We start from the raw sequence: 13732 nt of genomic DNA on the forward strand, positions 1-13732 counted from the left end.
TAAAATAATAATAACAATAATTTAATTATATCTTTTTTAGCTATTCTTAAAATATAACATTCTAAATCTGTATTAGGTAATAAAATTTTCAATATTTCTTAATTTAATTTTAGGAAATAATTAAAACCTTTTTTTTTTTTCATTTTAGCTGTTTCAAATACTGCTTCTTTATTGGCTGTCACTAGCTAGTACTTAATGTACTCAGGTAAGTGGTAGATAAGACTGTATGACTCAGAGCCCTGATGCGACCCCCACCTCCAGTTTGGCAAAAAAGTGAGGCGAGGATCATCCATGCCTGGAAATAGATGAAAAAAAAAAAAAAAGGCGTCGGGGGGGTAGCACGTTGGCGTACAAACGCCGTCTATTTCAGGACAGGCGGATGCCTCGTCTGTTAGTGACGGCGAGGCTGACAGCCAAAATAGATGCCGCTGTCTATTTAAAGCTCTTCGGGAGTGCAGCGTGACGTTGGCGCCGTGTGAGTCATACTCCAGGGGGGGGTTCCGAAATAGCTGCTGGGGTGCCCGTCTTTACTCGCCCCGCCGCCACCTCTCAGCATCATGAGCAGCGCCGGCATGAAGAGGCAATGAGACCGAGTTGATCTTTTTTAATATCTGCAGATATACAATACAAGCGCAGCCCTAGATAGCAGTCTCTTGACCTCAACACATGTCGGTATGATCTCACAGCTGTGCAGCAAGTGCAAATCTTAAGGGGACCCCACATAATCCCACATTCACATCAGCGCGGTCTGACTTGGAGCCTCAAGAGATACCACACCAAAGCACCAAACACCAGGCCTCAGTTTGTCCCCAACAATGAAACACCTCCCCGCTTACCCCCAAATAAACATCCGCATGGTCCTAGAGCCGTCGGTTCACTGTACAGCTCAATTAGTTACAGCTGTGCAGCAAGTGCAACCAAGAAAGCTCTAATTGACACCACGCAGTTAGCCCCCAACAATTAAACACCTGCCCTCAAATAAACACAACTCTGTCTTTCCAAACATATATCAGCATGGTCTTACAGCCGTGCAGCAAGTGAAAACTACAGGATTTGTCATCTCTAATGGACTCTATTCCTCAAATAGTTCTCACAGATTTAACACCTCTCCCCAAATAGACGCCTCCGATTTCCTTTCTCAAATATGTGTCCGCATGATTTTACGGCCTTGCAGCAAGTTCAAATGTCAAGACGCCTATCACAGTACAGCTGTAATAGATGCCATGCTTCAACTAATCACCAACAATTAAACTAATCACCAACAATCAAACGCCTCTCCCCAAATAGATACCACCCTGTCTTTATAGACACACACGGGCATGGTCTTAAAGCAGTGCAGCAAGTGCAAACTACAGGATTTGGCATCTGTAATAGACTCCACGCCTCAATTAGTTGCCACAGATTTAACACCACTCCCCAAATAGACGCCTCTAATTTCCTTTCACGGATGAGCGTCAGCATGGTCTTACAGCCTTGCAGCAAGTTCAAAAGTCAAGACACCTATTACAGTATAACTGTAATAGACGCCATGCTTCAACTAATGACCAACAATTAAACGCCTCTCCCCAAATAGACATCACCCTGTCTTTGTAGACACACATGTGCATGGTCTTGCAGCCGTGCAGCAAGTTCAAACTACAGGATTTGTCATCTCTAATAGACTCCATTCCTCAAATAGTTCTCACCGATTTAACACCTCTCCCCAAATAGACGCCTCCGGTTTCCTTTCTCAAATACTTGTTTGCATGGTCTCATGGCCTTGCAGCAAGTTCAAAAATCAAGACACCTATCGCAGTACAGCTGCAATAGACGCCATGCTTCAACTAATCACCAACAATTAAACGCCTCTCCCCAAATAGATACCACCCTGTCTTTGTTAACTTACATGGGCATGGTCTTACAGCCGTGCAGCAAGTGCAAACTACAGGATTTGTCATCTCTAATGGACTCCATTCCTCAAATAGTTCTCACAGATTTAACACCTCTCCCCAAATAGACACCTCCGGTTTCCTTTCTCAAATACGTGCATGGTCTTACGGCCTTGCAGCAAGTTCAAACGTCAAGACGTATCGTTGACGCCATGCCTCAATTAGTCACCAACAATGACAAAATATCTTTGTACACTCCCAAAAAACCATCAGCATGGTCAAGTTCAACCAAGAAAGCTCTAATTGACACCACGCAATTAGCCCCAGAAAATAAAACACCTCCCCTCAAATCGACACAACTCTGTCTTTCAAAGCACACATCAGCATGGTCTTACAGCCGTGCAGCAAGTGCAAACTACAGGATGTGTCATCTCTAATAGACTCCATGCCTCAATTAGCTGGCATGGATTTAACACCTCTCCCCAAATAGACGCCTCCAGTTTCCTTTCCGAAATACGTGCATGGTCTTACGGCCTTGCAGCAAGTTCAAAAGTCAAGACACCTATCACAGTACAGGTGTAATAGATGCCATGTTTTAACTAATCACCAACACTTAAACGCCTCTCCCCAAATAGACGCCTCCAATTTCCTTTCACGGATGTGTGTCAGCATGGTCTTACAGCCGTGCAGCAAGTGCAAACTACAGGATTTGTCATCTCTAATGGACTCCATTCCTCAAATAGTTCTCACAGATTTAACACCTCTCCCCAAATAGACACCTCCGGTTTCCTTTCTCAAATACGTGCATGGTCTTACGGCCTTGCAGCAAGTTCAAACGTCAAGACGTATCGTTGACGCCATGCCTCAATTAGTCACCAACAATTACAAAATGTCTTTGTACACTCCCAAAAAAACATCAGCATGGTCAAGTTCAACCAAGAAAGCTCTAATTGACACCACGCAATTAGCCCCAGAAAATAAACACCTCCCCTCAAATCGACACAACTCTGTCTTTCAAAGCACACATCAGCATGGTCTTACAGCCGGGCAGCAAGTGCAAACTACAGGATGTGTCATCTCTAATAGACTCCATGCCTCAATTAGCTGGCATGGATTTAACACCTCTCCCCAAATAGACGCCTCCAATTTCCTTTCACGGATGAGTGTCAGCATGGTCTTACAGCCGTGCAGCAAGTGCAAACTACAGGATTTGTCATCTCTATAGACTCCACCTCTCAAAGAGTTCCCACAGATTTAACACCTCTCCCCAAATAGATGCCTCCAGTGTCCTTTTTCAAATACGTGCACGGTCTTACGGCCTTGCAGCAAGTTCAAACATCAAGACGTATCGTCGACGCCAGGCCTCAATTAGTCACCAACAATTACAAAACATCTTTGTACAATCCCAAACAAACATCAGCATGGTCTTACGGCCTTGCAGCGAGTACAACCAAGAAAGTTCTAATCGACACCACGCAATTACCCCCCAATAAATAAACACCTCTCCTTAAATAGACACAACTTTCCGAACACACATAAGCATGGTCCTACAAACTACAGGATTTGTCATCTCTAGTAGACTCCACACCTCAGTTAGTTGGCATAGATTTAACACCTCTCCCCAAATAGACGCCTCCAGTTTCCTTTCTCAAATACGTGCATGGTCTTACGGCCGTGCAGCAAGTTCAAAAGTCAAGACGCCTATCACAGTACAGCTGTAATAGAAGCCATGCTTCAACTAATCACCAACAATTAAACGCCTCTTCCCAAATAGATACCACCCTGTCTTTATAGACACACACAGGCATGGTCTTAAAGCCGTGCAGCAAGTGCAAACTACAGGATTTGGCACCTCTAATAGACTCCACACCTCAATTAGTTGGCATGGATTTAACACCTCTCCCCAAATAGACGCCTCAAGTTTCCTTTCTCAAATACGTGCAGGGTCTTTCGGCCTTGCAGCAAGTTCAAACGTCAAGAAGTATCGTCGATGCCATGCCTCAAATAGTCACCAACAATTACAAAATGTCTTAGTACACTCCCAAACAAACATCAGCATGGTCTTACGGCCTTGCAGCAAGTTCAACCAAGAAAGCTCTAATCGACACCACGCAATTAGCCCCCAATAAATAAACACCTCTCCTTAAATAGACACAACTTTCCAAACATATATCAGCATGGTCTTACAGCCGGGCAGCAGGTGCAAACTACAGGATTTGTCCTCTCTAATAAACTCCAGGCCTCAGTTGGTTGGCATGGATTTAACACCTCTCCCCAAATACACGCCTCAAGTTTCCTTTCTCAAATACGTGCACGGTCTTACGGCCTTGCAGCAAGTTCAAAAGCCCATCACAGTACAGCTGTAATAGACGCCATGCTTCAACTAATCACCAACAATTAAACTAATCACCAACAATTAAATGCCTCTCCTCAAATAGATACCACCCTGTCTTTATGGACACACACGGGCATGGTCTTACAGCCGGGCAGCAAGTGCAAACTACAGGATTTGTCCTCTCTAATAGACTCCACACCTCAGTTTGTTGGCATGGATTTAACACCTCTCCCCAAATAGACGCCTCCAGTTTCCTTTCTCAAATACGTGCACGGTCTTTCGGCCTTGCAGCAAGTTCAAACGTCAAGAAGTATCGTCGACGCCATGCCTCAAATAGTCACCAACAATTACAAAATGTCTTAGTACACTCCCAAACAGACATCAGCATGGTCTTACGGCCTTGCAGCAAGTTCAACCAAGAAAGCTCTAATCGACACCACGCAATTAGCCCCCAATAAATAAACACCTCTCCTTAAATAGACTCAACTTTCCAAACATATATCAGCATGGTCTTACAGCCGAGCAGCAAGTGCAAACTACAGGATTTGTCCTCTCTAATAAACTCCACGCCTCAGTTAGTTGGCATGGATTTAACACCTCTCCCCAAATACACGCCTCCAGTTTCCTTTCTCAAATACGTGCACGGTCTTACGGCCTTGCAGCAAGTTCAAAAGCCCATCACAGTACAGCTGTAATAGACGCCATGCTTCAACTAATCACCAACAATTAAACTAATCACCAACAATTAAACACCTCTCCCCAAGTAGATACCACCCTGTCTTTATAGACACACACACGGGCTTGGTCTTACAGCCGGGCAGCAAGTGCAAACTACAGGATTTGTCATCTCTAATAGACTCTATGCCTCAATTAGTTGCCACAGATTTAACACCACTCCCCAAATAAACGTCTCCAATTTCCTTTCACGGATGAGTGTCATCACGTTCTCATGGCCAAAATCAAGACGCCTATCACAGTACAGCTGTAGTAGACGCCATGCTTCAACTAATCACCAACAATTGAACGCCTCTCCCCAAATAAACACCACCCTGTCCTCCCAAACACACATCAGCTTTGTTGGAAGCCATGCATCAATTGGTTACCAACAATTAAGAACCTCTTTCTTTCTCCCAAACTCACTTCTTACAGCCGTGCAGCAAGTGCAAACTACACCATTTGTAACACCTCCCCCTAAATAGACGCCTCCATTTTCCTTTCTCAGATATTTGGATAAAAAAAAAAGAAAAAGGTGGCACGCGCCAACAGATTAATTATTTACCATAGGTCGCCATGGAGACGCGGGCTCTGATCGCCTGGATGGAGAAGATCCCCTTCGTGCTGGGCGGCAACCTCCAGGGCGGCGAGCTGGTGGTGACCTTCCCGTACGACAAGACCCGCTCGCAGGGCGTCACCCGGGAGACCACGCCCACCTCGGACGACCACGTGTTCCGCTGGCTGGCCTTTGCCTACGCCTCCACCCACCGCCTCATGACCGCCGCCAACCGACGGGTGTGCCACATGGAGGACTTCGCCAAGGAGGACGGCACCATCAACGGGGCGTCCTGGCACACGGCGGCGGGCAGTGAGTGTGGAGAAATGGAAATTTGACAGAAGTCTTGGGACGCGTAGTTCTTTATCTTAGAACAGACCTGGGAAGATGAAAGACCTACTGAAATGAGATTTTCTTATTTAAACGGGGATAGCAGGTCCATTCTATGTGTCATACTTGATAATTTCGCGATATTGCCATATTTTTGCTGAAAGGATTTAGTAGAGAACATCGACGATAAAGTTCGCAACTTTTGGTCGCTAATTAAAAAGCCTTGCCTGTACCAGAAGTAGCAGACGATGTGCGCGTGACGTCACGGGTTGTAGGGCTCCTCACATCCTCACATTAAAATAAATGATAAATGGGTTGTATTTGTATAGCGCTTTTCTACCTTCAAGGTACTCAAAGCGCTTTGACACTACTTCCACATTTACCCATTCACACACACATTCACACACTGATGGAGGGAGCTGCCATGCAAGGCGCCAACCAGCACCCATCAGGAGCAAGGGTGAAGTGTCTTGCTCAGGACACAACGGACGTGACGAAGTTGGTACTAGGTGGGATTTGAACCAGGGACCCTCGGGTTGCGCACGGCCACTCTCCCACTGCGCCACGCCGTCCCTTTGTTTATATTACATTGTTTATAATGTGAGCCTCCAGCAGCAAGAGCTATTCGGACAGAGAAAGCGACAATTTCCCCATTAATTTGAGCGAGGATGAAAGATTAATGGATGGGGAAATTTAGAGTGAAGGACTAGAAAAAAAGTAAAAATAAAATAATTAAAAAAAGGCAATTGCAGTGGGAGCGATTCAGATGTTATTAGACACAAATACTAGGATAATTCTGGAAAACCCCTTATCTGCTTATTGTGTTACTAGTGTTTTAGTGAGATTATATGGTACCTGAAAGTCGGAGGGGTGTGGCGACCGCAAGTGTCTCTGAGGGAAGTCACGCAGCTGCAGCAGGACGGAAGCTCCGCTCATGTCGCCGGTAAGAGCCGACTTATTACCACAATTTTCTCACCGAAAACTGCCGGTTGACATGTGGTCGGGATCCATGTTCGCTTGACCGCTCTGTTCCATAAAGCGTCACCTCCGGGAATTTTAAACAAGGAAACACCGGCTGTGTTTGTGCGGCTAAAGGCTAAAAGCTTCCCACCTCCATCTTTCTACTTTGACTTCAACATTATTAATTGCACAAATTGCAAAAGATTCAGCAACACAGATATCCAGAATACTGTGTAATTATGCGGTTAAAGCAGACTACAAATAGCTTGGATCGGGCTGTAAAATAATGTCCGCTACAACCCGAGACTTCAAACGCACGTGTCAACATACGCGTCATCATACTGCGACGTTTTCAACACAACACTTCGCGGGAAATTTAAAATTGCAATTTAGTAAACTAAAAAGGCCGTATTGGTATGTGTTGCAATGTTAATATTTCATCATTGATATATAAACTATCAGACTGCGTGGTCGGTAGTAGTGGGTTTCAGTAGGCCTTTAAGACCTGGGGGCCGCAGGCTTTTCCCAAATATGTTTTTTAGATCTTTAAGATGGAACGTGTAGCTGCCATTATGATGTACAGCGATGTATTTAAATGACCGTAAGTCTTGAACTATACAAAGTATTTCAATGATTAGAATCTGCGCTTTTGCATGATATACTAAATTCTATGGTCATGTATTTAGTTACTATGGTCATCTAAGTCACAGCAGCTCTGACGAGGCACCAAGCAGTGCGGGTGGAAAGCGTTTCCACAGAGTGTCATCCTGAAATGCGGGTGTCAGGGACAGACACGGAAGGAGATTTTTACAAGAAAATTCTAAAGCTTAGTGATATATCGAATACATCAGATTGTAGGTGGGGGTTTTTTTTACCCTTCACATTCATATTTTGCTTTGTTTGGTGCATTTTTGTTGCGTTTCGCGTGATTGTAAAATCTGTCGATCGAGGGGGTGTGACGTTCGTATCTTGTCAATATACAGTGTTTTATCCTTCATAGTTAATATTGTAAAACCCAGATTCTTTATTTTCATGTACATTCTGGGTGTCTCATTCAGCAAAAAAAAAAAAAAGTAAAATACCATTCTGTGTTTTAAGGCGGTTTGTCATAACCTTTTTAGCATTCAATCAGGCATTATTGTGAGGTTTTGTATTAGTGTTCCTAAAAATAGGACCCAAGCACACACACACATATATATATATATATATATACACTTTAAGGCCAATATATATACAGTATATATATGTCTTGATTGGATTATCCAGAGAATAGTGCTCGATACCGTGGTAGAGCGCAATATGTAGGTGTGGGAAAAGTCACAAGACTACTTCATCTCTACAGAACTGTTTCATGAGGGGTTCCCTCAATCGTCAGGAGATTTTAATGGAAGCATTCACATACAATGGTTTATATAGGGCACAGAGTGGGTGGGTACAGGCAGGCGTAGGGTGTGGTGATTGGCTCATGTGTTTCCTAGGAGGTGTTTCCGTCTGTGGCGGCATGTTGAAATGATTTCACTGCGCTTGTTGAGGGATGATAGATCTGGATGATATATAATAAACAGTTTCTCTTTTAAGCATAGGTTGCATCTTTTATTACCACTGTTGTAAGGTGTGCTGGATGCAAGAATTTGCCATGTTATTGAATATTCAACATTATTGTCTTTGAGGTTCCAAATGTGTTTGCTGAGTTCTGTAGAATTCCGCAAAGTCTGGTTTCTAAAGGAGGCGTTGTGATTATTCCATCTTGTTTTGAACACTCCTTCGGTTAAGGGAACCCCTCATGAAACAGTTCTGTAGAGATGAAGTAGTCTTGTGATTTTTCCCACACCTACATACAGTATATATATATATAGATATATATTTATATACATGCATATATATATGTATACATATATATGTTAGGTCAGGAAATAACACACAGGCTATTTCATCCCTACAAGCCTGTTTCGCAAGGTTCCCCGCTCTTAGGCTCCCCCCAAAAAAATAAAAGGAAAAAAATTCCCTGAAGAGCAGGGAAACAGGCTTGTAGGGATGAAATAGCCTCTGTGTTTCCTGACATAACAATATATTCCAGTCTACCCCAGTATTGAGCACTGTATAATAATTGTGTGTGTGTGTGTGTGTGTGTATATATATATATATATATATATATATATATATATATATATATATATATATATATATATATATATTTATTTATTTATATATACACTTGCTTTGCTTACTTGCTTACACACAAACATACATAATAGATAGATATACCGGCCCCCAGACACATTGTTTTCTCTAAATTTGGCCCTTAAGTCAAAATAATTACCCAGGCCTGTCTTTGTACATTTGTTTTGATTGAATTTTTAAAATTCATCCAAATCTTGCAGAAAGACTTTCTGGAAGAGTGAAAAGCTGTCACATTTTCTTCCATGTTTACTTCCTGTGGGTGTTCCAATACTTTTGCTCACGTTAGGGCCAAACTATGGCAGCTGCAGATGTGCGTCTCTCTTACTCTCTCTTTCTCTCTCTCTCGCTCTCTCTCTGTCTCTCTCTCTCTCCGTGTCTTGGCAGGCATGAACGACTTCAGCTATTTGCACACCAACTGCTTTGAGCTGTCGATGTACGTGGGCTGCGACAAGTTCCCTCACGAGAGCGAGCTGCCGGAGGAGTGGGAGAACAATCGCGAGTCTCTTCTCGTCTTCATGGAGCAGGCAAAACAACACACCTACCAAAACATACACAACCCCCGCACATGAGGAAATAATAGCCATTTGGGGACTATTTTAGTATCGTCTTAATAAAATGCTGTCCAGCCGCTACAGTAAGAAGGGCATTTACATGGCTGCATACATCGCGGTTTACCTGACGCATGAAACGGGACAAATTGGCGCTGCACTATCCGTTTTAGCCACCATGAATATAATATATAGCGCCCCCCGCAACCCCAAAAGGGAATAAGCAGTAGAAAATGGATGGATGGATATATTATATACTATACTGGTGATTAGAGCAGGGGTCACCAACGCAGAGCCCGCGGGCACCAGGTAGCCCGTAAGGACCAGATGAGTCGCCCGCTGGCCTGTTCTAAATATGGCTCAAATAGCAGCACTTACCAGTGAGCTGCCTCTATTTTTTAAATTGTATTTATTTACTAGCAAGCTGGTCTCTCTTTGCTCAGCATTTTTAATTCTAAGAGAGACAAAACTCAAATATAATTTGAAAATCCAAGAAAATATTTAAAAGACTTGGTCTTCGCTTGTTTAAATAAATTCATACATTCTTTGCTTCTTATAACTTTCAGAAAGACAATTTTAGAGAAAAAATACAACCTTAAAAATGATTTTAGGATTTTTAAACACATACCTTTTTACCTTTTAAATTCCTTCCTCTTCTTTCCTGACAATTTAAATCAGTGTTCAAGTAAAATAATTTTTTTATTGTAAAGAATAATTAATACATTTTAATTTAATTTTTCATTTTAGCTTCTGTTTATTCGACAAAGAATATTTGTGAAATATTTATTCAAACTTATTATGATTCAAATTAAAAAAAAATATTCTGGCAAATCTAAAAAATCTGTACAATCAAATTTAAATCTTATTTCAAACTCTTTTGAATTTCTTTTAAAATTTTTGTTCTGGAAAATCTAGAAGAAATAATGATTTGTCTTTGTTAGAAATATAGCTTGGTCCAATTTGTCATATATTCTAACAAAGTGCAGATTGGATTTTAACCTATTTAAAACATGTAATCAAAAGTCTAAAATTAATCTTAATCAGGAAAAATTACTAATGATGTTCCATAAATTATTTTTTTCGTTTTTAAAAAGATTCTAATTAGCTAGTTTTTCTCTTCATTTTTTTCAGTTGAATTTTGAATTTTAAAGAGTCAAAATTGAAGATAAACTATGTTTCAAAATTTAATTTTCATTTTTTTCTCCTCTTTTAAACCGTTCAATTAAGTGTTTTTTTCATCATTTATTCACTACAAAAAACCTTCCGTAAAAGGAAAAAAAATGTACAACGGAATGACAGACAGAAATACCCTTTTTTTTAATATATAGATATATTAAATTTTAGATTTTTAATATATATTTGTTAAAGGTAAATTGAGCAAATTGGCTATTTCTGGCAATTTATTTAAGTGTGTATCAAACTGGTAGCCCTTCGCATTAATCAGTACCCAAGAAGTAGGGTTTCAAAACGGTTGGTGACCCCTGGGTTAGAGTGTCCGCCCTGAGATCGGTAGGTTGTGAGTTCAAACCCCGGCCGAGACATACCAAAGACTATAAAAATGACACCCATTACCTCCCTGCTTGGCACTCAGCATCAAGGGTTGGAATTGGGGATTGAATCACCAAAAATTATTCCCGAGCGCAGGCACCACCGCTGCTCACTGCTCCCCTCACCTCCCAGGGGGTGAGGGTGCTGGGTCAGAGGATAATCCCACCACACCTAGTGTATGTGTGACAGTTATTGGTACTTCATATACTATATTATATACTATCCATCCATCCATTTTCTACCGCTTGGGTGCTGGAGCCTATTTCAACTGCATTTGTGCGGAAGGCGGGGTACACCCTGGACAAGTCGCCACCTCATCGCAGGGGCCAACAAAGATAGACAACATTCCCACTCACGTTCACACGCCAGGGCTAATTTAGTGTTGCCAATACAATATAATAATAACATGTACTGTTAGCATGCTAAATGTCGGGTTCAAACACTGATGACATCTACATTATTAAAAAAGACTAGAAGAAAGGAATTAAACAGATACAGTTAAATTTGGCTCATTGAGGAGAAACCCGTACATCCGGACCCTTGTACAGTGTCACTACACTCTGACGAAATATTGTGCGCCTCTTTTATTTGGAATTTCCCTTTTTACATGGCAACAGCTGTTTCTAAGGAACAGGGGGTCGTAAACAACCATTGCTTTTGTCAAACAACAGCTCAAAGAAAAGGTCGTAAAACAGTTTAAAGAAAAGGTCCCTGGAAGGGAGTCAGGTCCTGCTTCTTCTCCGTTTTGTAGTTCTCTGGTCAGGACCATATATTTCTGTTGATTACAATATATCAAAGAAACAAAACACCTTCATGTTGCTTCCCATCCTACACAGTGGAGTTTTACAAGCCTTTTTCTTGGTAGGGTCAAAGACAGCTTTTGTCTTCTCTCCAGGAGCTCATGGCAACACAAATTTTGTGATAGATTAGATACAATTATTCTGACACTAACGTTAGCTTGCTAACATTAGCGTTCTAACTTTTTGAGCTGGTTGTTTGCAACCGTTTACCCCAGAGTCATATAACTCGGTATGTGACACTTGTTAACTGTTAGCATGCAAACGATAGTATGCTAGCAAGATAACTTTAGCATGCTAACTTTTTCTATCGAATTTTACACTTTATTTTTTTCTATTTCCGCAGCCCTAGACCATAGAGTCATCAAACTTGGTATATGAAACATGCTGACTGTTCTCATGCTATCGTTAGCACACATGCTAAGTGTTAGCATTGTTATGTAAACATGCTACTGTTTCAGGTTAGCTCTTTTTGTACAGTTACACGTAACGCCCATTAAAATTTCCGCGGGGATTTTCTACTTTGATTTGTAAAGGCGAACTCTCAACAGTACATGTACAAACCCCGTTTCCATATGAGTTGGGAAATTGTGTTAGATTGACTGGCAACACTAAATTGGCCCTAGTGTGTGAATGTGAGTGTGAATGTTGTCTGTCTATCTGTGTTGGCCCCGCGATGAGGCGGCGACTTGTCCAGGGTGTACACCGCCTTCCGCCCGATTGTAGCTGAGATAGGCGCCAGCGCTCCCCGTGACCCCAAAAGGGAATAAGCGGTAGAAAATTGATGGATGCATGGATACAATGATTTGCAAATCCTTTTCAACCCATATTCAATTGAATGCACTACAAAGACAAGATATTTGATGTTCAAACTCATAAACTTTTTTTTTTTTTTTGCAAATAATAATTAACCTACAATTTCATGGCTGCAACATGTGCCAAAGTAGTTAGAGAGGGCATGTTCAGCACTGTGTCACATCACATTTTCTTTTAACAACACTTAATAAGCGTTTGGGAACTGAGGAAACTAATTGTTGAAGCTTTGAAAGTGGAATTCTTTACCATATTTTACGCTTCATAATGCGCCAGCGATTTTCAATGGGATACATGTCTGGGCGTTTTTACTACGAAGCCACGCTGTTGTAACACGTGGCTTGGCATTGTTTTGCTGAAATAAGCAGGGGCGTCCATGATAACGTTGCTTGGATGACAACATATGTTGCTCCAAAACCTGTATGGACCTTTCAGCATTAATGGTGCCTTCACATATGTGTAAGTTACCCATGCCTTGGGCACTAATACACCCCCATACCATCACAGATGCTGGCTTTTGAACTTTGCGCGTACAACAATCCAGATGGTTATTTTCCTCTTTGTTCCGGAGGACACCACGTCCACAGTTTCCAAATATAATTTGAAATGTGGACTCGTCAGACCACAGAACACTTTTCCACTTTGCATCTGTCCATCTTCGATGATCTCGGGCCCAGCGAAGCCGGCGGCGTTCCTGGGTGTTGATGATAAATGGCTTTCGCTTTGTACAGTACAGTTTTAACTTGCACTTACAGATGTAGCAACCGACTGTAGTTAATGACAGTGGTTTTATGAAGTGTTCCTGAGCCCATGTGGTGATATCCTTTACACACTGATGTCGGTTCTTGATGCAGTACCGCCTCAGGGATCAAAGGTCCGTAATATCATCGCTTTTGTGCAGTGATTTCTCCAATATCTCTGAACTTTTTGATGATTTTACGGACCGTAGATGGTGATATCCCTAAATTCCTTGCAATAGCTCGTTGAGAAATGTTGTTCTAAAACTGTTCGACAATTTGCTTACAAAGTGGTGACCCTCACCCCATCCTTGTTTGTGAATTACTTAGCATTTCATGGAAGCT

At 41.9% G+C, this 13732-nt stretch overlaps 1 protein-coding gene across 1 annotated transcript in view; it reads left to right on the forward strand.

Annotated features, from left to right (window-relative positions):
- Nucleotides 1–13732, forward strand: part of cpxm2 (carboxypeptidase X (M14 family), member 2) — a 76532-nt gene that overhangs the window by 58312 nt on the left and 4488 nt on the right. Inside the window, exons 11-12 of the mRNA XM_061907587.1 lie at nucleotides 5488–5785; nucleotides 9329–9468. Of these exons, the coding sequence (XP_061763571.1) occupies nucleotides 5488–5785; nucleotides 9329–9468 (438 nt within the window). The remainder of the gene's footprint in view (nucleotides 1–5487; nucleotides 5786–9328; nucleotides 9469–13732) is intronic.

Source organism: Nerophis ophidion, linkage group LG08 (assembly GCF_033978795.1).
Source record: "Nerophis ophidion isolate RoL-2023_Sa linkage group LG08, RoL_Noph_v1.0, whole genome shotgun sequence".
NCBI lineage: Eukaryota > Metazoa > Chordata > Actinopteri > Syngnathiformes > Syngnathidae > Nerophis > Nerophis ophidion.